The following is a 24,157-nucleotide window of genomic DNA, read 5'->3' as shown; positions in this document are numbered from 1 at the left end:
GGAGGAGTGTAGCCGGCCCTGTGAAGGTGGCACTCAGTCCCGTCACCGTTCCTGCACCAACCCACGCCCAGCCTACGGTGGCAGCGCCTGTGTAGGTCCAATCATTAAACTGTATATATTTTTCCATTGGCAGTTGATGGAGGCTGGAGTGAGTGGAGTGAATGGGAGGAGTGTAGCCAGTCCTGTGAAGGTGGCACTCAGTCCCATCGTCGTTCCTGCACCAACCCACGCCCAGCCTACGGTGGCAGCACCTGTGCAGGTCCAATCACTGAGACCAAACAGTGCAATACGGCACCTTGCCCATGTAAGTACAGTATTTATCCATCCTATGGAGGTGGTCTCCATGTAGGTGTCTTCATTCAGTCCTGGCAAGACATGATCTTGTCCTAGTAAATTAAACACATTTTTTGAGCCTGCTTTGCCCTACTTCATAAATCCTGTTCGACAGATATGTTTTTTTGGCATCGGGAGATGGAAGTTTTCAATATAGTTTTGCCCTTGATGGAAATTATAAGCACCATATAGTTAGTCTTGTCTGAGAGCCCACAAGATAAAAATCACAAAAGTGCATGGGTGGGACTCGAACCCACGACCTCCTGCACATAGGGCTCACTCAATGACGGCCACCTCTGTAGGAGAACTGCAACTGCGTATTTTACGCAATCAAGCACGCATTGCTCAGTGTTGAAAATGTTCCAAGCACGCGGGCTTGTTGCTCGAAATATGTTCGAAATACGACGCAGCCGATGCGCGTTATGCAAGTTGATACTCAAAATGCTGATGCACGTGGGTGGTCTGTAGAAACTGACGTCATTTGAACAAGACCTATTAGTGGGGATGTGCAAACCACTCAGCCACAGCACTTCTCTCTATTCTTTCACCACCTACCATGGTCCTGTAGGCTGCAGGTCTGTGACCCGCCCCTTCAGAGGAAACCTGAACTGCCAAGTTGCTGGTGAGGAGCAGAATTGCACCATCTCCTGCTGGCAAGGCTATGCATTCAGTCGGGCCATTCTACCCTCCTACCAATGTGGTCCCTCGACCGACTACAAGTGGTCACATGAGACTGAGGACAACCCAGGATTGGCTCTTCCCACGTGTACAAGTGCGTAAGCTATCATCATTCGCTCAGTGTTATTATCACAGTAGATCACTGAAACTGGAATGTGACTGTCATTACAAGGACTTTACAGCAAACCAGTTTTGAGAAACAAGCTGATCCTAGCATAGATAACCCTGGATGATTGAGGGCATTTCTACGGCAAAGTAGACACAGCTGAAAAGGTGAAAATCTATGACACCTTCAGAACTACGAGCGTCACAACCTCAAATTTAGTAAGCTGTTTAAAATCCTTTATGTTATGAAAAAAGGGCTGCAGTTGGGATTGGAATCATTTGCCTGGCTATCAGTCATGATGGCAAGACCTCAATTTAATGCTGAAGGGCAAATGATTCCAATCCCCAACCACATCAGCCCTTTTTAACAACATGAAGGATTTTGCACAGCTAACATAACACAGCGGGGGAGTGTGTGGCCTAGTGGTTAGGATTCGTGACTCATGATCAGAGGGTCCGGGGTTTGAATCCAGCCGCTGGCCATATATTGTGTCCTTGGGCAAGCCACTTCACCCCCACTTGCCCCTCTCCACCCAGGAGTATAAATGGGTACCGGCATTAGCTGGGGAGTAACCTGCGATGGACTGGCATCCCATTCAGGGGGAGTAGAAATATTCTCAGTCGTTTCATGCCAAGGAAACCGGAGATAAACACCGGCCTGATGAGCCACATTGGCTCGGGACAGACTTTACTTTACTTTACTACTTACATAACACAGCACCGACATTGACTAAGGCAAGCAAAATTGGTCACAGTGTCCAAAAATGTTGTGATCAATTGACCATTGTGCAGTGAGGTATGAGGAAAATGAAATGAAACTTATGGGGTTATGGCCAAGGATTAGGAATATCTGTACAATTAAACATTTTTAAAATTTACTTTGTGGTTTTGTTGTTATTTAAACAAATATATTTAGACAGACACTTTCTTTGGGACAAATTAGTTTAGCTGCTGCTGTCTTGATAAAACCCACACAGCATGCATTGCCGTAGTTCTTACCACACACTCACTGTCTATTGTAGAGTACAAGCCGCCAAGTAAGGTTGCCATGGAGATGCAAATGGCATACTCCGATGACCTGACCTGTGATGGGGTCAACGTCACAAGCGACAACTTGGTCCATCAGAAAGTGAACGATGCTCTCACCTCCAACTTGCAGATGGTCAGTTGTGTGCAGAAGAAGTCATGCGCTGTCAAACAGGCCCAGGTAAATGGAACTTTTTCAATTCAGTAAGGGACTACATGTCTGATGAGCTAGATGCATCATCGATCTTTTGTTCATACTTGGACTGGCTCTCATTGGTTTTGTACACGTTTGCTAATCGAGGACATCCTTGGCTCCTGTTCTCAATTACACAGGGATTTTTCACGTTTGTTTTCGATTCACACCTTTAACATTTTTTTCACTTTATAGTGTAGCTATAATTTCTACCTATACAAAAGTTTCATACTTATGAGACATCAGCCCCCCCCCCAAATGACGACATTTGTTCAAAAGGGAATTTTACCTTGACCTCTTACATTGTTCTAATGAAAAAAAACACATACTTTTGACCCGTTGTCCTCAGGTCATTGGGTGCAGTCCACAGATGCCCGGGGCAGATGCGCGCAGACGCCGGCGTCGGTCAGTCACAGCGGTCAACTTTGCCATTAGGCTGGAGCGTGATCTGGACATCCCTGACCAACAGAACATGACCAATGAACAAGGTGAGTGATAATTAAATGATGGTGATGCCATTGGTACATCACAATGAAAATATGGCTATTTAAAAAAAAGTGATCTGGTTTCACTGAATGAATCTTAACGGTAGCACAGATGCGGTATTTACTCCATGCAACGGTTAAAAAGGGAGACGTAGTTTGTTTGCAGGTTTTGGGAGCATTCACACAACAATTAGTTTTGCATTCTCGTTGCAATTCGCTTGTGAACTAGCGTGTGATGCACCGGGGCCCACGCTTTGGAGCTCCCATGGTCGTGAAGAAAATTGCTTACTGTGCAAAGACATGTACATTTCACGTATTGCATTCCGTATTTTTTTGTTGCATGTTCTGCGACCTGCTAATGTATGTGTTGATAAGTGTGCCTCTATCTTCAAAATTCATGTTGTGATGAGAAAAGAAGGCTTTTAAGAATAATCCATAAGATTTGACTGGCTCTAAGGCCCCCCCCCCAGAGTTTGTTAACGGTAACTCGACTTACCTGGATTTTTTAGGCAAAATTTCTGACCTCAACCTTTTTATTGCCATATTTGGCCAACAATTTAAAATAAGTTTATTTTGAACATAAAAATGTCTTCCCCGTGCAAGGTCTTTGTGTGTGCTTTAATGAATAAAACAGTTCAAGAGGTTAAACAAAATACTGTTAAAAGTACCATACTATAAACAAAAAAAAGACTCGCCGACAAACACCAATAACGTTACACAAAATATTTTCCTACCTACCTACCTGGATAGTTTTAAGGGTGTTATCATAAACACAAAATGTTGTAGTTCAGCCTAATGGATTTTAGCTGTCTTGTTGTAACGCCTTTCAGAAGGCGTACCCCCAAATTTCCTGTGCGAGTATCAAAAATAAATGGATGGAGGGCCAAATAACTTACAAAATACTCATCTTGTCATGACTTAACTCGCTGTACTCTTTTTCTCCCTACAACCCATCCCAGTGTTCAACCAAAACAGTACCATTGAGGCAACCTTTATGCTACGTAACTCTGCCGGTCACCTGATCAATCAGTCTAGAACGGGCCAGTTTGCCATCAACATAGACAGCCGGGTTTACGACGTCAACTCGAAGAAGACCAAGAGCTACGGCATGCCTGTCTGTCCCCCTGGTACGGTGCGCATGGAGGCAGAGGACGTACGATGCGGTAAGTGGCGTGGCATTCTTGTTTCTCTGTCTAGTTTTGTAGCCTTGGTGGTATTTTATGTCTACATTTTCCACTCCTTATGAGAGTTAGAGCTCCGGTCTTCTGCAGTACAACTGAATCATAAACCTAGTCCATCACATAAACCATCACAAGTCCATCACAAATCAATCACATGTCCATCACAAGTCCATCATAAGTATATCACAAGTCCGTCACAAGTCCATCACAAGTCTATCACAAGTCCAACACAAGTCCATCACAAGTCCGTCACAAGTCCATCACAAGTCCATCACAAGTCCATCACAAGTCCATCACAAGTCAATCACATGTCCATCACAAGTCCATCACAAGTCTATCACTATTCAAGCACAAGTCCATCACAAGTCCATCATAAGTCCATCACAAGTCCATCACAAGTCTATCACAAGTCCATCACAACTCCATTGCAAGTCCATCACAAGTCCATCACGTCCATCACAAGTCCATCACAAGTCTATCACTATAGTCCATCACAAGTCCATCACAAGTCCATCACAAGTCCATCACAAGTCTATCACAAGTCCAACACAAGTCCATCACAAGTCCGTCACAAGTCCATCACAAGTCCATCACAAGTCTATCACAAGTCCAACACAAGTCCATCACAAGTCCGTCACAAGTCCATCACAAGTCCATCACAAGTCCATCACAAGTCCATCACAAGTCAATCACATGTCCATCACAAGTCCATCACAAGTCTATCACTATTCAAGCACAAGTCCATCACAAGTCCATCACAAGTCAATCACATGTCCATCACAAGTCCATCACAAGTCTATCACTATTCAAGCACAAGTCCATCACAAGTCCATCACAAGTCCATCACAAGTCTATCACAAGTCCATCACAACTCCATTGCAAGTCCATCACAAGTCCATCACATGTCCATCACAAGTCCATCACAAGTCTATCACTATAGTCCATCACAAGTCCATCACAAGTCCATCACAAGTCTATCACAAGTCCAACACAAGTCCATCACAAGTCCGTCACAAGTCCATCACAAGTCCATCACAAGTCTATCACAAGTCCAACACAAGTCCATCACAAGTCCGTCACAAGTCCATCACAAGTCCATCACAAGTCCATCACAAGTCCATCACAAGTCAATCACATGTCCATCACAAGTCCATCACAAGTCTATCACAAGTCCATCACAACTCCATTGCAAGTCCATCACAAGTCCATCACATGTCCATCACAAGTCCATCACAAGTCTATCACTATAGTCCATCACAAGTCCATCACAAGTCCATCACAAGTCTATCACAAGTCCAACACAAGTCCATCACAAGTCCGTCACAAGTCCATCACAAGTCCATCACAAGTCCATCACAAGTCCATCACAAGTCCATCACAAGTCCATCACAAGTCCATCACAAGTCATTCACAAGGCCCAAGACAGCTCACAAGCTTTTCAAGTGAATTACAACAAAGTCATCCTTTTGTTATTGGTCATCCGCATTTGACTTGTTACCTGTTCTGTGTGTTGATCCTGTGATATACTAATGAAAAGATTGTTCTTTGGCCATTCCAAGCAGTTTATCCAGGTAGGGGGCAAGGGCCCCCAGCGATATTTTGTCAATTTTTTTTTCTCCTAGGAAGTGAAGGTGCCAACCCATTACAATAATTTACAAATAATGTAATAAGAGCCTGCTCTTATTGAAAAAATTACAAGAGTATCTGCTAGGAAAAATTGTAATCTCTGAAAAGGATTATTAGTTGATTGTAAAAATGTTTCCTTGTAAGAGCTGCTATTGTGCCTAACATACCAAGAACCCTTCTATAAATGCTCACAAGAATGATGCTATTATTTCTCATCTTCTCTCTTCAGTTCCCTGCGAGTCAGGCTGGTATAACTACCTGGAGGATTGCTACCCGTGTCCACGTGGCATGTACCAGTCACTAGATGGCAGTACATTCTGCCATGCCTGTCCACGTGGCCGCACCACCACCGGCCCCTCCGCTACTGAGGAAGGAGATTGCCAAGTCATCACCCTGTAGTCTCTACTTGAGAACTTTGAAAATCCACTCAACCCTAGACTAGTCTTTAAAACTACTTAAGTAGAAACAGTTTTTGCTCACTGTAGCCTAAGGCAACGCGCATTCTAAGCATTTGTAAAAAAAAAAAAAAAAAAAATCAAATAAGATGGCTTAATCAGAATTTGCTTAAATTGATGACTTTTCTTGGAGCAAGAAATGATGAAACCTTTGACGATAACAGGTTATGCCACATTTTTCATCGAATCATCCCACTTTGATTACAGACAATTTGTGTTTTTAGTCACTTCTTTCTTATTTGCTGAATGTTATGAAATATTACATTTTCAATTGTTGTCATGGTACCTCACATTTACTCACTCTCTTCAAATAGAGGTTTTTGCTTAAATTGCTGCTTTTGCAGTATTATGGTAATGTTTATTAAATTTGATTTTTACTGCTTTAAGTTTATGCATGAGTTATTTTATGTGCAAAATTTGGAGAATTATTATGAATTTAACATGGTCTGAGGGTGGATAGTCGATATTAGCTTTCCGATGTATTGGAGTTGACAAACAGTTGTCAACATGATGATGGACCAGTAAGAATTTGGCTCTTGCTCATGAATGTGTATGAAGTATATTAAGTAACCATATTCAATACTCAGTAAACATAATTTCTTAATGAGAGGATTGGACAGTGCTGTTGTAGCCTCAATGGCATTCCATAGTTTTTTTTCAGCTTCGGTATTTTTTAATGTTGTAATGTTGATTTTTTTTTGTAACAAAGATGTGAAGGTCCTTCATTAAAAGAACCCATAACTTTCCCTTTTCTTACTAGCCTCCATGGTTTATGCCGGTCATTTTCATTTTTCATTTTTTGATCAGTTTGAACAATTTCATGAAAATGAATGTGTAAGTGGTAGAATATGACATTTTGGCTCCAGTTTTTGTATCAAAACAAACAATCAAAATATATGATTAGATACCAGCAGTATATCGCCAATAATACATTGTCAGGGGCCCGTTTTGTAGAGCTGCTATTAAACAGTAAATATATTGTTAAAAAAAATGTATGTGCTAAATGAAATTTAGCTGAGAACCAGTCAGTAGCAGTGTACATCGTGTGAAGGATTGGCTGGTAACCTATCATTGCTTAGCATGCATGTTATGTGCTTAGTATATTTCCAGGGCACAGAGTGCCACTTTAAACATGGATTATTATATGCATTAAATTAACATTCTTGAATTTGCTTACGTGTGGGCTATGAGATTGTAATGTGTTGTACTGGTGGCATGGCAGATGAAAATGTTGTTTCTTTTTTAATCAAATTTTTCTCAAAGTAAGAGCCTTGGTCAGATAGTTTTTCAATAATAGCCAATGACCCAGTGGGCCTTTTGTTCAAGTATTAGAAAGAAACCTGAAAGGTACTAAATGGACTTATTCCTAGTTCAATGTGAATCGTTGATACAGTAAGTCGATCAGTTCAAGTGATAATAATTATGCATGTTTAATTGATGCAAATTATGTACATACTCAGACATTTATAATTGTATACGTTTATGTATCCACATGCATGCTTTGGTTTTGAAGTAAATGGAATCGTGCTGCTAGTTAATTAGCCTTATTTGCAAATGCTTTGTCTATTAAAACGTACTGTGCATGTTATTAATTGTCTGTGTGAGTTCCTTATTACATGGATTATTTGCGATGACAAAGAAAACTTACATTAGTGACTCAATGGGCGGGACACACTTTTGTGAGGAGGTTGGGGGGGGGGGAGGGGTTGGGTCGGGAGATGGTATTTTCCTTGGTTGTGGTTGTGATTTAAAATTCCATTTCTTGTTAATATTAGTGCTTCTCCCCACTCCCCCCCCCCCCCCCCCCCAAACTTGTCAAAAACTTCTCAGGGCAGATAGCCAGACACCCAAATTTCAAATAACCAGCCAAACAGCGGATCTTGAGTGCTCAGCAATCGTATGATATTGTGAACCTTTTCTTTTTATCCTCATCACAAAAAAGGACAGCTTATTTACATTACAGATTTTATTTAGTGCGAAAATAAAATTTAATACCCTCGGATATACTATACCAATATAACCAATCACAGGACACCGGGCTCCCGACTTATGAATAATGCATGTCTGCATATGACGGCGCCCTGCGATTGGCTCATTGAAAAACGGAGAATTCGCCCACATCAAACATGGCTACCTTGCACGTGCGGATTTTTCGACAAGTGAGAGGTGAGTTTATCGTTTTTGAAATGAGGTTTTTGCCAAGGTTTAGCCAATTTTCTTGTGTCACATGGTCCCTTGATGAACAGAGAAGCCTTGGGGACAATTTGAGGTGAAATGCCGGCCGATAAGTCCTGCATTTAAGGGAACTAGTGAGTGTTATAAAAGTACGTGGCGAAGATACTCGGAAATGTCGGAAAACGTGTGGCGAATTTACATTTGGGAGGGGGCGTGGAGGGAGGAAAACCGGAGGGGGACCTTACTCTTGATTTTGAAGCACATTTACTTGGTTATGAAAACACTGAAAATTAATTTCGGCTTGGTACAACTATAGAATGCAGGGCCACTTTACTCTACATCCGCGCCTCCGTACGGCTGCGTGGAGGCGTGGAACCGAGTCGACCTACCTCCGAAAATCGATCGTGGAGTCGTGGAGCCGCAGAGAATTGCGCCCTCTATCGGTGCGTGTCTCTCCGACTCCGTGACTCCGCGCCTCCGCCACCAGTGTGTATAGTGCCCCGCGTCACGCAGAGAATTGCGCCCTCTATCGGTGCGTGTCTCTGCGACTCCAAGACTCCGCGCCTCCGCCGCTCCAGACAGTGCCCCGTCGCCCTCCTCCCTTCCTAATTGGCCCGCCCATTTAAAGCGATTCTGCGACTCCAAGACTCCGCGCCTCCGCCGCTCCAGACAGTGCCCCGTCGCCCTCCTCCCTTCCTAATTGGCCCGCCCATTTAAAATGGATATGGATGCTTCGTTCTCAAAAAAATTCCGCCGAGAATTGCGCCCTCTATCGGCGCGAGTCTCTGCGACTCCGTGACTCCGCGCCTCCGCCACTAGCCACTCCAGTGCCCCGCGTCTCCGCGATTCTGCGACTCCAAGACTCCGCGCCTCCGCCGCTCCAGACAGTGCCCCCAACACATTTACAAGCACGCCCTCCCTTCCGATCCTTCATGAGAAGCTTAGAAGACAAGTGCAGTGCATTCCTTCGCTGTACTTAGCACTTTTTTGCAGGTTTGCATATCTATTACTCCTATTCCATCCACGCCTCCAGGCAAAATAAAAAACCTTGCTTCGGCGTGGCCCTGCATTCTATAGTTGCTCCTTCGGCTTTCTTATATTTTCTAGTTAGTTTGTATAATTTTTAACAGTTCACCATTTGGGGATTTTTTGCGCTGCAAAAATTTCCATGTGAAATTTCTAAAAAAAAATAGACATTCTTGATCAAAAAATTAAAAACCTGCCCTCTTTCCATGACATTCATGTTGGTTTTCAACATTGCTGGCTATTTTTTTAGTAAAAGTAGTCCCATAAATGTGACGGTAGGCTAATACTGGACTACCTCCGTATTAACCGTCACAAATCCACATGTGGTAAATTGGACGGAGAGTGCATGTATGCGGGCGCACTTTTGACCAATACAAATGCACATTGTCAAAATTTGATGCAAGCTAGTGAGGGTGCGATTTATCACAACCCATGATGTCATGCAACACGACGCTTTCGTGAACAATGGCTGTAACAGTCTTCCGAATTCAACTCGAAATTACAAGATAACTAGACCTCTGAAGGTGCCGAATTTAACGTTTTGTTGATATTAAGCAGTTGTAGACGGCATTGTGTGAGTATAAAGTGGCAAAACAATTGTGATTTCAAATGGATTTTTGACTCCCTTAGCAACGGACTCTCCGTCCAATTTACCACAAGTGGATTTGTGACGGTTAATACGGAGGTAGTCCAGTATTACCGTCACATTTGTGGGGCTATTTTTTTAGGAGTCTTAGAAGTGGATTTTTGTTCCAGATAGCCAAGTGACCAAAATTACACTAACAAAATTCCAAACTTTTTTTCCGTTTTTTTTAAGGGGAGGGGAAGGGGGGAAGGGGGGAAGGGTGGTTTGGAGGTGCGTGCACAACAGAGCAACCTCTCCTCCCTAGCCCTATCCCCAACGAAAAGATTGTTTCTCCTTTTTTTCATTGGATTAAGTCTTTTTGGCAACAGTGTGTGATAAAATGCCTCAGACTAAGCAACAACTTGCACCTTCTACCCATTGTCCAGGTTGCCAAGCCTGCATTCATCCTAAAACTCTGTTTTTGATTCTAACACATGTAGCCAATGGGAGGGTAGTCAGTCAGCCCAGAGCCCAAAACATTGAATTTCATTACCATATAAGGTAACCCTGAAGTACAGATTTGCATATGCAAATTAAGGAAAACTTACAGCCAATCACAGGCCTTCATTGGTATTCTCATGTTGGTTTGTGCTAGATGCATGCTGTAGGAGCTGAAACTGTGCAGACAATTTTTTAAGTGATTTGTTTCTGTTTGCATTATAATTGTCATCTTTCAACACTGCCTTGATATTTCAAAAAAGAATTAATGGAGAGACTTTGCAACTGGTGCTATTTGTCAGTGAGGAGTTTTTTTATCTTCTGCACTGCCCATTGTGAAGCATGAAATATTTTATTGGATAATTAATGAAGTATTTTCTCCATGTCTCTTTCAGTATACCAGCCTGTTTTTCATACTAAAAAAGGAAGGTGAATACAATGTCATTACATCCTCGCATCTTCAGCAAGTCATGGAGCCAACAAGCCTTCGTGTGTGAGCATGCATAGTCCAAGACCTCATGAGATACTTCCCACCAGTGATTCATCAACAAGTGGTCATGTTCACCTCTGCATGCAATGCCAGTGTGTTCAAACATTTTTGCTGTATGGAGTTTTCCTGTGTGTACTATGACAAGGCTGTTCACCTGACAGGAGTCCAGCAAAGCACTAACTTGCTACAGAATGCGCTACCATGGATTATTATGTTAGTGACAACGCTTGTGACATCTGTAAGCTTCAAGGACTTGACCATTTCCTTCAGTGTTTTTGTCTCCATCCACAACCACACATGTCGTGAACATGTCAAATGAGGAACAGACTTAGCTGTGATTCGTTTTGATCGATGGACCAGATGGAGTATGCAGTGTAAGAGACTGATGAAAACCCAGAGGTAAGAAAACCACTTGAATAGCAATTCTGATTTGGATGCCTACTATACAAAGTACACATATTTGCAGATATTTGAATGAAACAAACATTTTTGACTGGAATAGTAGATTTGCCAAACAACACATTTATCACCAGTAGGGGCATGCATCGGTTTTGAATGTTATTTGTGGAGAATTTTCAAAATGGAACCAGGCTACTTTTAGTACTGTACATGGAAAACCAAGACAGAGTTCATGTTTGTGTGCATTTTAATGCAACAGATGACACTTGCAAAGTTACAGTTTACATAAAGCTATAAAGCCCTTCAGACAACTTCCACGATTTGAAAAAGGAAATATTTGCAGTTATATTTATATTACACACTGACACATGTTTGACTTGAATAGTAATTTGCCAAACAACAAAATTATCACGAGTTGGGGATAGGACGAGTTGGACGAGTCCAGCATTTTTATGCCCCGCGGCGAAGCCGAAGGGGCATACTGTTTCCGCCTTGTCCTTCCGTGGGTGGGTGGGTGGGTGGGTGGGTGAGCTTGTCTTACATACGCAGTGTGGACTTCCGAACAAAAGACGTCCACATAATGTAGGTAGCACCGACGTTGTGTGGACTTACCCCACGTCCACACAGTGTTTCCCCATTTCTGGAAAACAGGTTTAGAGGCATTTTTGGGTTAGGTTTATCTGTAGCAGAATGAAGAGAAACACTAAAGGGAATCATAGAAAAAAAATTGGGTTGAAAGAGTTTTCACAGTTTGAGAAAAATGAGTTTTTTCACTGGTTTTTCTTAACTACACGAAAGCAATGGAAAGTCCACACTAGTCATGTGAAACAAGTATGGGTGGGTGTGTGGGTGTGTGTGTGGGTGGGTGGGTGTGTGTGTCCGGATAAATCGTGTCAGCGCGATAACTTGAGAAATACTTAACATATGAACTTCAAATTTGGTTTGTGGATTGTTCTTGGTAATCCTAAGAAGCCTATTGCATTTGGGGCCGAAAGGTCAAGGGTCAAGTTCACAGTGGCTAAAACAATAGAAATCTTGTCAGCGCGATAACTTGAGAAATACTTAACATATGAAAACTTCAAATTTGGTTTGTGGATTGTTCTTGGTAATCCTAAGAAGCCTATTGCATTTGGGGCCGAAAGGTCAAGGGTCAAGTTCACAGTGGCTAAAACAATAGAAATCTTGTCAGCGCGATAACTTGAGAAATACTTAACATATGAACTTCAAATTTGGTTTGTGGATTGTTCTTGGTAATCCTAAGAAGCCTATTGCATTTGGGGCCGAAAGGTCAAGGGTCAAGTTCACAGTGGCTAAAACAATAGAAATCTTGTCAGAGCGATAACTTGAGAAATACTTAACATATGAACTTCAAATTTGGTTTGTGGATTGTTCTTGGTAATCCTAAGAAGCCTATTGCATTTGGGACCGAAAGGTCAAGGGTCAAGTTCACAGTGGCTAAAACAAAAGAAATTTTGTCAGCGCGATAACTTGAGAAATACTTTACATATGAACTTCAAATTTGGTTTGTGTGTTGTTCTTGGTAATCCTAAGAAGCCTATTGCATTTGGGGCCGAAAGGTCAAGGGTCAAGGTCACAGTGGCTGAAACAATAGAAATTTTGTCAGCGTGATAACTTGAGATATACTTTACATATGAACTTCAAATTTGGTTTGTGGATTGTCCTTGGCAGTCCTAAGAAGCCTATTGCATTTGGGGCTGAAAGGTCAAGGGTCAAGGTCACAGTGGCTAAAACAATAGAAATCTTGTATTTATTCTGACATCATAGGGATTAGGGATTAATTCATATAAAACCTACAGAAGACACTAATGCTGTCAATTAATGAACGTTCCATGTGACCAAGGTACATGTAAGTTGATGTTAAAAGAGTGGTGTTATGTCATGGGAACAGTCACGGTTGCGGGGCATTTGTGTTTGTAAACACACCTGACTTGTTGTAATTGATTCCAATTCCGTCTGGGAATGACGATTCCACTTGGAATCGACTCCATAATTTTTTTTTGGGAAAAACATTTAAAATTAAAAACTGCTTATAATGAGATCATAATTCTCTTATGGCCATTTGTGAGCAAATATTTGTATAAAAGTCACGTCTTGGATAGGGGACACAATAGTTCGTAACTCCTGAAAGGGTCATTCCATGCCAATTCAACGGGCCATGGCACCATATATGTCACAGATTTTGTTCAGACTTGGTGGAAAGGTTCTGTAAGTTGTTCTTTAGATGATATCGAAAGCAAAAATTCATATTGCTTTCCATTGAGGTGTTACGGTAGCACAAAGTTCAATGAACTTTGCCAAAAAAAAAGGGAACTGACTGGCCCATAGAATAAATCACTGACTTTAAGGACAGATATCTTGAGATTGAAATTGAATTGGAAGCTGAATTTAGAGACATGGGAACAACTACTGTAGTAGAGCAGGAATATAGGGAAATAATACCCATCATGCCTCACACCTTAATTTTACGGGGGGTCAAAAATGATCCGTCATGATGCGTCACATGCATTTTTTTTTCAAATTTTGAAGGCCCCTAATCTTGGAACTTTGCATTAACTTTGTTTAATTTCAATGTTAATGTAATCCCTGACTACTATATTGACATTTATGTGTAAGAAAGAGCAATTGTAACTGACTTTCCTGATCTGGGTGACCCCCAATATGGCCCAAGCCAGAAATCCGCCTTAAAATTTGCCCAAAACAAGGGGAGAAATCCCCATGTGGCTCAGTTGATATAGTTTTCTAGGCTTTTTATGAAGAAAGAGTGCATCTTCAAGATTAATATTATCGAAAAAAAATTCATGTGTATCTGACATTTTCATGAAAAATCAAAGCTGCAAAAACACCCCCAAATTGGGCGTCAATGTGTGTTAGAGACACATTGTCGTTAGACACACATTGTGCATGTGCAGGCAATTTTGACTGACCCCACTTCATCTCAAAAGCATAAATGGACCTCTTTTTTGGGCTTTTTGTGTATCTCAGTATGCCTCTCTACCTAATGTTGGTCCAAAAACTGCATGTACATGTACATCCACTTATTATGTCCAAATTGTAGTGGGGGGGGGGGGGATCTATATACCCCCTCGTGTTACAAATACGTTATTTGTCAGCTTGTGAAGCCTTCAAGTTTTGCCCTTAAATCTCAAGTATTTTAATTTGAAAAGTGGATCAATTAATCCCCAGACAGTACCACTACTAGCCGTGACCAAGGCTATCAGCTTGTTCCCATACGAGCTTGTTCCTGCTACCGCACACCGCGCGCGCCGCGACACAATCACTAGTTGTACTATACTAGCAGGGTTCGACCTTAGGCCAAAAAAAAAGAATAGTTCTGCTTCCGGTTACCCAACCGACCCTATTTTTAGGCTGCGACCCTAAAAAATTTATCGGCAATTCCAAAAAAATTTAAAAAATAAAAATATTGAATAAATAAAAATAAAATCTTGTTGTCTTTCTGTCATCATAAAATACCTCTCAACAACCCTTTTTCATCAAAAATTGCTTGTATTTATTTGTTTTCTTACTTACGTTCGTTTTTTTTCAAAAGAAACCTCCGCTATTTTTACAAATTCGCTTCGCGATATAACTACATTGCAATTCGATGTCACGGTGACTATAATCACGTGGCGACGACTGGTTCCTGCCGCGCCGCGCAGGGGGCAATTTAGAAGACATGGTGAAAATGCGGTAACAAGTCCACAGCTATGCGACTGATAGCGCGCTAGCAGTGCAGGCCACTGTCAACTGGTCGGATTCGACATCTCAAAAAATGCCAAGAAAACACCGATGGAGAAAGAACGTTTTTGCAAGTTAATTTACAGAATTGATCTAGCTTGTCTGTGTATGTATTTCAGGGGTTTTCCTTAACTTTTTCCTTTACTGGCCGGCCGGGCCAGTAAACCAGAGTTTTCACTGGCCCGCAACCTTTTTCACTAGCCCACATGTTTTAATAGTAACTTTCAATCAAATCACCATTAGCATTTTTGATAACATTTTTGATAATAAATTATGCAATATGAATCCAATCGGCAATTATCTTAATCATGTACATAATATTGCATGTAGTTCCTTTTTAAGTGATGTCAATGTTTCTTTAATCGTCCATGCTTTAACATACATTGTAGAGCAAGGCTTTAATTAACAGGAATCAAATAGGGGAGAAGTCATAATCAAAATTTATGCAGTGTGCTTCGTTCCGAACTTAAGGCTTTAGGTGTTCTATTTCCGACATGTTTTGATAAAACACGAACTAAAAAAGCGTTATCTTGAGGAACAAAAAAACATTGCACACAGTCGTGGTATTAATGGGAGTTTACCAGGTTAGTAACTGAACTGTTTTAACTTGTTTGAAAATGAGTGAGAAGGCCAGTATTTTCCAAAAAACTTCTCTCGCGCGCGTCATGCATTTCTAGTGTAGAATGGTGCAATCAGTGTGCCTAGCCAAGAAGCGCTGCGGGCGGGGGACCCACGAACTTACGCTGGTCACGTCAATCCATAATATTTTCCAAAGCACCGTCCACTTTACATTCACTGGTCTTTACATTCAAAATAGGCCCCTTGAATCTCATATTGTCCTCATCTTTTCGGTACATTCGTTTGATAGTGTTCAATAAATCATCCCAAGAATCCATTCGGGCACAAGTTTTGGCAGTGAAACTGTCATGAAAGTTTTCTCCTCACCACGTTGTATGATACGAATACGATGTTAACGTACGTACGTCCGTACCGTGTGGACTGCAGACGAAGTAAATCACGTGCACTGCATGTGTGCACAATGTGTAATGGCAAATACACGTTGATTCGCCTCGTGTCGATGTGCTCGTCGTTGGGATTTCAATGCACAGCGCACTGCGAATATACATGGAGTGATACGAATTCGAACTACCGATGTTTTTATTTCGGTCGGCGTGGCAAAAGTATTCATGTGTTGTATCACCCTTAACTTTTTATTTTGATTGATTGAAAAATACTGTAGGGAAAACTTTGTTATATTTATTTTTTTTTAACAGTTTTTTGACTCGCCCGTTGGACTACTGAGAGGAGGGTTTTGACTCGCCCGCCGCTGTTTTCACTCGCATTTAGCGAGCGGGCGACCGCTAAGGATAAACCCTGTATTTTTTGTGTTTAAGAGTTCATTTTGAGATCGCACTACTCGTATTTCGAGTGATACATGCCGCGTGTTTCCCAAAATTTTTGACCGTAAAAACAGGTCTGTCAGCCCATGGTGGGCCGCTCGCCACACATGAACGCATCACACACCTCAGAGTTTTGGCCAGCTCCCCGCGTCTTGACTAGCGTTGTGCATATGGTGCGAACGACCCGAATTTTCCATTATTTTTTGAAATTATCGAACGTAAATATATTGACAATAATTAAAGGTAGGTTTTATTCCCCTTTTGTTGCCATTTCGTTTATAGCTTTCGTAGTGCAATGAAAATAGTTCAGGCTAAAACTTCACATATAATTGAATACCCCCATTGAATCTGCATAAAAAAAAATGGCCAAAAAAAAAAATATTTATCGACTGACCGACCCTATTTTTGAAATTGAAAGGCATGTAATCGGAAACAGAACTATTTTTTTTTTTGGCCTTAGCAGTGGTCCGCTGGCCAAATGCCAGTTGAATTGCCGGCAGACCAGTTGAAACACCTTGCCAAGTGGTCCGCCTGGCCAGCTGAAAAAATCTGTGTCAAAAAAATGTTTGCTGTATTTATTTGGTTTCTTACTTACATTCGCAATTTTTTTTTCAAAAGAAACCTCCGTTATTTTTACAAATTCGCTTCGTGATATGACTGCTTCGCAACTCGATGTCACGGTGACTACATGTATAATCATGTGCGTAAACCCAGCTCAATGCAGCGATGACTGGTTCCCGCTGCGCCAATTTAGGAGACATGATAAAAATGTGGTAACTAGTCTGTGCACGGCTATGCGATCATTAGCACTAGCATGGCTATGCATTGTGCAGGCACGTGCTCTGTCAACTGGTCGGATTCGACATTGTAAAAATGCTAAGAAAACACTGATGGAGAAAGAACGTTTTTGCAAGTTAATTCACAGAATTGATCTAGCTTGTCTGTGTATGTATTTTCCGTGTTCAAGAGTTCATTTTGAGATCGCTCTACTCGTATTTGACGTGATACAATGCATTGTGTTTCCCAAAATTTTCGACCATAAAAACAAGGTCTGTTGGCTGCACCACACACTGCACAGTGCATCACACACTATGGAGTTTTGTCCAGCTTCCCGTATTGACTAGCGTTGTGCATGGGCTATGGTGCGAACAACTTGAATTTTCCATTATTCTTTACGAATTATCGAATGTAAATATATTGACAATAAGGCCAAAAAAAAAGAATAGTTCTGCTTCCGGTTACCCAACCGACCCTATTTTTAGGCTGCGACCCTAAAAATTTTATCGGCAATTCCAGAAAAAAAGAGAAAAAAAAAGATTGAAATTGAATAAATAAAAATAAAATCTTGTTGTCTTTTCTGTCTTCACAAAATACCTCTCAACAACCCTTTTGCATCAAAAAATGCTTGTATTTATTTGTTTTCTTACTTACATTCGCTTTTTTTCAAAAGAAACCTCTGTTATTTTTACAAATTCTCTTCGCGATATGACTACTTCGCAATTAAATGTCACGGTGACTATAATCACGTGGCGATGACTGGTTCCCGCCGCGCGCACTGCGCAGGGGCCAATTTAGAAGACATGATGAAAATGCGGTATAGCGCGCTAGCAGTGCAGGCCACTGTCAATTGGTCGGACTCGACGTCGTAAAAATGCCAAGAAAACACCAATGGAGAAAGAACACTTTTGCAAGTTTATTTACAGAATTGATCTACATGTACATGTAGCTTGTCTGTGTATGTATTTTCTGTGTTCAAGAATTCATTTTGAGATCGCACTACTCGTATTTGTGCCGTGTGTTTCTTGATATTTTTGACCGTAAAAACGGGTCTGTCGGCCTATGGTGGGCCACTCGCCACACACGCACGCATCACACACCTCGGAGTTTTGGCCAGCTCGATCCCTGCGTTTTGACTAGCATTAAGCATATGGTGCGAACGACCTGAATTTTCCATTATTTTTTGAAATTATCGAACGTAAATATATTGACAATAATTAAAGGTACATGTAGGTTTTATTCACTTTTTGTTGCCATTTTGTGTATACCGGTAGCTTTCGTAGTGCAATGGAAATCAGGCTATAACTTCGCATTATTATAATTGAATACCCCATTCAATCTGCATAAAAAAAATTGGCCAAAAAAAATGAATTTTCGACCGACCAACCCTATTTTTGAAAGGCATGTAATCGGAAGCAGAACTATTTTTTTGGGCCTAATTAAGGTAGGTTTTATTCACTTTTTGTGGCCATCATTTTGTGTATAGCTTTCGTAGTGCAATGAAAATAAATCAGGCTAAAACTTTGCATACTGAGGCCTAATTGAATACCCCATTCAATCTGCATAAAAAAAAAATTGCCAACAAAAAAACAAAAATCCGACCGACCGACCCTATTTTAAAAGGCATGTAATCTGACGCAGAACTATATTTTTTATTTGCGGCCTCAGATCATGGAGGAAGAAAATAGACCTCTATTGCTCAGGTGACATGATGACATGGGTGTTGACTATAGTCTAATTATGACTTACAATGTATGTGAAACTGATTAACTGGTGGGTACACGCTGTATAAGACGGACCAGTCAAAAACCTGGCGGACCAGTCAAAATTCTAACCAACTGGTCCGGCTGGCCAGTCAAAAAAAAAAGTTAAGGGCAACCCCTGCCGTTACCCTCAACGACCCTTGCGTGTGCTTTGTGTGCATGTACGTACGTCCCACACACACTTCCGCAAACAGCCGTACAGTAAGTCGAGGCGCAAGATAGCCTTGACGCAACCGTGGCGAATTCCTTATGTGTTTCTTTATAGTTTCGACCGAAATCGGCCGAAAATTTCTGATGCGCATATATTACACGATATCCAATCAAATCCCGTAAACTTTGACCCGCGACATACATATTCATGATCCCGCAAATTACTGTATACACCACGTACATGTACATGTATGTTCACTCAAACCATGGTACATGTAAGTCCAGGTATTTCAATCCCATTACAAACAAATGAAATATGCCGCTATATTGAGTGCACAATTGTTCAAAATGATACTATTTCCAATGTATTGCGAATTGGACAGTTCAAGACAGTCTGCCGACGTTTTTTCGGTGCAACAGCGTACATTATCACGCCGCTACCTGCCCGCGCTATGACAGCGAATGTAGGGAACAGGTCAACTCAGACCCACGTCAAGTCGTACCCATTTAATCGAATGCAGGTTAACTCGTATCTATAAGCATCCGTATGAATTACTGCAAGAAACGAGCTATTGACTTTGGGATGGAAATATATGAAACTGTCAGGTACATGGTGAAAAAAAACTCTCCCTGAATTTGTACCATGTGCAAATTACATCACATACGTACGACACATGTATTTTAATGCGTACGCATGAATCATATGTCGTACCTAAATCATACGTACGACATGTAAGTCGTAGATGTAAATCGCACGAGGTACAAGTCGTTCTCACAAGATATGTTGTATGTAAGACATAATCGACAAACAAGTAGATGATACGAGTTACAATTCATATTTTCTACACACGAGATGTACTTATATACGACTTTGTCGTATGCGACATATATCGTACCCTGTCGACTCGACTTATGCACGACATATATGTCGAACCGGCACCTGTCAACATTATGTTATATGTTTGATATGTCATACCCTGTCGACATATATGTCGTATCCTGTCGATGATATTAGTCGTAAATACGACATACATGTATAACTTATACATGTAAGCAGGCTTCTAGCCAGGCATACACTAGGATATCGGGCCTACACGCTTCGAAAAAAATCCGATATGCTTGAAGTTAACCGATATGCTATTGATATGCTTCACATTTTCGTTGACAAAAAAAAATACCCAAGGTTTTCTCACTACATGTACTGGTTTAAAATAAGATCTGTTGCTGAAACGAATTATCAATTGTTACCTGAGGCAAATCATTTTTTTAAACGAACAGTGGAAGCACATCCCACGAACAGATACCGAGGTTCGCTACCGAGTGCTAACGGTATACACTACTGTGCTGGCCGGCCGGCGGGCCGTGCGTGAGCGAACTCTTTCGTTTGGTACTACTAAAGCGCGTAAACAAGCCTCAACGGTCATCAACGAGCATCAACAAATTTTGTAGAGGCTTTTGGACATTAAAAACAGCTTTAATTAATTATATGGTAGAAAAAGTAATAAAGAACATCTTCTACATATCAATTAAAGTTAAAACTATTTTAAAACTTGGTTTTTTGAACGCGAAATGTACAACGAATTTGTCGATAAAAGCCCCGGTCATGCATGCAACACGCACGCTGTATGATCAGACCAAACCATTTTTGGTAATAAAGGGGTGTACCGTCTTGGGAACAATAATTATCAATATTTCCGCAGAAGAAAAGACAACTAATACTTTTTATGGAGTTCGAAACATTTCTTTATACAATAGTCAGTTGTTCTATGTCACAATATATATTTTTTTCTGGAAATGTATTCAAGAAACGACGTTAAACGCAAAACTGGCACTAAATCACCCCTTACGAAATTAATGGATTCGCCCATGCATCGTGCTAGCTGCAAGAAAGTACAATCGTACACTTGATATTTTGATGTTACTACTCGTTAGTAATCACAACAATTTGATAAGCTTTGTTGTAAAAAAGGACTTATTTATTCGGACAAAACAAATCAGCATCTGTTGTCATTCGCCGGCACATGCTGCCGGGCCATGCGCTAACTTGCCGGCAGCGATTCCCGGTGTTTATTTCTCATTGTCAATCAGGGGTGTGAAATCTCCGCTATTTAGCGGATTTCCGCTTATTTGTTCAGTGTGCCACATTTTGTTTTCCGCTTTTTTTCTTCCGATGGTCCAGATTTCCCCCCGCTTTTTCCCCCGCGCATTTGCATTGATTTTATTTCCGTTTTTATTTTATTTTCCGCCGCCGCCGAACGCACGCGTTCCGCTCTGTTCAACATACACGTAGCTCTGGTGTGCGTGCAAGCGAGTATTTACCAAACGGTAGCATGGGGTGACCCTGGCAAAATTTTTTTTCTCCATGGTGCATGGCCACCAAGTGTCCCTATTCTTCCCTGTGCTTTGCTTCCCGCCCTTGCGCCGAGTGCAACTAATACTCAAAAGGACTACACATTAGTATGCCTTGCGCGGTCTGACCAATTGAAAGTCTACACTGCGTATAGTACTTCCCGGCTATGCGTAAAACCGTCAATGGCAACACGTACTGCAGCTTGCTCCACACCCTGGAAACGAGGTTGGGTCTACGGTGCTCGATATTGGAAACACAAGCATTGAGACGTGCATGAGAGCATAGAGCAAGCTCTATGGATAGAGTGCTGTTGCTTCCATCAAGGCTGAGCCACGTTTTTGTGATGTTCGCTGCCCGCCACGTATAATTCAGTGTGCGCTATAATTTCGGGGGCCTGTTTTGGGATCAACGAAAGATCGATGCATTTCTTCAAATATCGCGATCTTTGAACTACGTTGCATAAATAATAATATCCATTGGTGGACGTCGTTGGCTGTTTGGTCTTGCTTACATGTATGTTGTGGTTGAAAGGCCAACTTAAAAGTTGAATTGAGTTTTCCACGCAGGTCTCCAAATTGTAAAAAGTATCAAGTTTACGTTTGTTGAAGAGTCCAATACTGTAACTTAATTATGACCTTCCTCCATGATTCAGACTTTGTAGTTTTATGGTATAACACTCAACATTTCCATTGCAACTTGACACGTTCACGTTTTATTGCATTATGATTTATTGTCAAAACTGTACAAAATGCCAACTTAATTAACAGACCAACCGGAAAATTTACAGACAGTTATACACGCCATGGTACATAATTATCATGGGCGTCAATCGGTGAGAGATGGGGACCCCTACCCCAACATCTTAAAGCGGGATATAGTTTGGTCTCCCCCCCCCACCACCACTTTTTTTCCCCCGAATAAAAATTGTAGCCTACTGTAATTATTCTATTACTCAGAATAGCTGATTCATTGACTCCAAACTCGAAAATGATGTTTAAAAGTTAATCTTTTGCTCAAAACAATTGGTTTTTACTTTAATAGTGGTCAGAAATTGCCTGAGATCGCACCACAGAAATTGCTTTTCTATAACTGCATGTCTTCTCAACTAAGTCCCCCATTTACATTTAACTCCCCACATTTTCAACCCCAACACAAATACGCCCTACCCGATCTATGATCGGGTAAATCAGCTTGTGGTTGATAAACACCAGCTGGCTGGTCTTAAAAACTTTTGGAGTATCACATGAAATTTGGATTTCTGTGAAATCCGGTGCCTTAAACATAAACTGTTTTATTGGTTGAGCGGTCACAATCCTCACATAGGAATATGCAATACTACCAGTGAGTCAGTATTTCATAGTCCGAAATTCAAATATTCCTCAAATATTTGAGGAGAGCAAATCGCTCTCCTTAAAATCTACGGATAAATAGCGGTTAAACGACGGGTTACCATTGTTTTTGTTTTATTTTGAGTATAAGGATTTATTCAAGGGGCTGCATTATTATTAGTTTTTTGCATAATAACATATGCTCAAGTTGCGTTTACTTTTCTTCTTTTTTTGTAAATTCTGTAAGACTTTTTTTTTTTTTTGTAACTGTAAGACAAGGTAAAATGGAAATGGAAAAGGAAATTAATGGAAATTAATAAAAGGTTTGACTACTGCTTAGGCTTTCATTTTTTAATACAGTTGCCAGTTGGTTCACTTGATTATACTTGGAAAATGGAGAGAATTTAGATTCATTAAAATTATATGAAATTTTCAGCCTGAACTATTTCAATTGCTCTACAGAAGCTATACAAAAAGGGCCTCAAAATGACACAAACTTGCGTTAAGTTTTATCGAAAATATCTGCCGTCGATAATCTTAAAAAATAATGGAAAATGCAGGTCAAGTATGCCATATACACAATGCTAATCACGATGAGGAACTGGCTAACAACGTCTGAACTTCGCACTAGTACGAGCGTTTGTGATGCACTGTGTGTGGTGGGCCAGCAATGAGACTCGTTTTACGGTATAGGATTTCGGTGAAACAGGCTGCATCGTTTCACTTCACATACCAGTAAAACTTCCTCAAAATAAATTCATGAACATGGGAAATACATACACAGACAAGAGAGATCAAGTTCTGTGAATAAGCTTGCAAAGATCGTCCTTCTCAATCGTTGTTTTCTTGGCATTTTTACCGCTATTACATTGACTGGTTACCACATTTTCATCATGCCTTCATTGGGACTTAGTGCGCGGCGCAGCGGGAACCAGTCATTGCTGCACTCGCACGTACGGGCCCACGTGTTTTCATGCAGCTCTATGCGATATGCAGATTGTGCACGCACAGTATACAACCGCTGTACACACACGATCTTATACAGTACGTACGAGCTCGGTGTTCGTTCATTTTTAGCGATGTCCAACGGCATATTAACGTGAGTTTGGGCATTATACCAGCGAAAAATATGTGTAGCTTAAGACTTAAAATCCTTTGCGCTTTTATCTCTTCTTATTTTTAAACTTCCCGTGTTTGATGAGCCCTCTTTTGGATTTCTTAGGAGCGCTATTTTTGGCGCTCCTTCGAGACAATCGAGGAGTGCAGTAGGAGCGCCTGCGCGATCGCGCTCCTTAAAAATGAAGGACTGCAAAAAAGGAGTTCCATTTATGCTTCTGAGCTGAATTGGGGTCAGTCAAAATTGCCTGCACATGCACAACTTGCGTCTAACACACATTG

The 24,157-nt window shown here is 41.1% G+C and overlaps 1 protein-coding gene and 1 long non-coding RNA gene across 2 annotated transcripts in view; both read left to right on the top strand.

Moving 5' to 3' along the window:
* The window catches only part of LOC119727282 (sushi, von Willebrand factor type A, EGF and pentraxin domain-containing protein 1-like), a 46,759-nt gene extending 39,089 nt beyond the window's left edge, over positions 1-7,670 (top strand). Inside the window, exons 44-49 of the mRNA XM_038199136.1 lie at positions 134-304; positions 902-1,105; positions 2,139-2,323; positions 2,685-2,823; positions 3,780-3,983; positions 5,857-7,670. Coding sequence (XP_038055064.1) covers positions 134-304; positions 902-1,105; positions 2,139-2,323; positions 2,685-2,823; positions 3,780-3,983; positions 5,857-6,026 — 1,073 coding nt within the window. The 3' untranslated portion in view covers positions 6,027-7,670. The remainder of the gene's footprint in view (positions 1-133; positions 305-901; positions 1,106-2,138; positions 2,324-2,684; positions 2,824-3,779; positions 3,984-5,856) is intronic.
* A 497-nt stretch (positions 7,671-8,167) lies between these two features.
* LOC119728451 overlaps positions 8,168-24,157 on the top strand; it is a 32,724-nt gene continuing 16,734 nt past the window's right edge. Inside the window, exons 1-2 of the long non-coding RNA XR_005271058.1 lie at positions 8,168-8,248; positions 10,742-11,235. This is a non-coding gene — a long non-coding RNA (uncharacterized LOC119728451). The remainder of the gene's footprint in view (positions 8,249-10,741; positions 11,236-24,157) is intronic.

This window comes from Patiria miniata, unplaced genomic scaffold (assembly GCF_015706575.1).
Source record: "Patiria miniata isolate m_02_andy unplaced genomic scaffold, ASM1570657v1 HiC_scaffold_20, whole genome shotgun sequence".
Classification (NCBI taxonomy): domain Eukaryota; kingdom Metazoa; phylum Echinodermata; class Asteroidea; order Valvatida; family Asterinidae; genus Patiria; species Patiria miniata.
The sequence above is the reverse complement of the archived record's forward strand: the minus strand, read 5'-3'. Positions and strand labels throughout refer to the sequence as shown.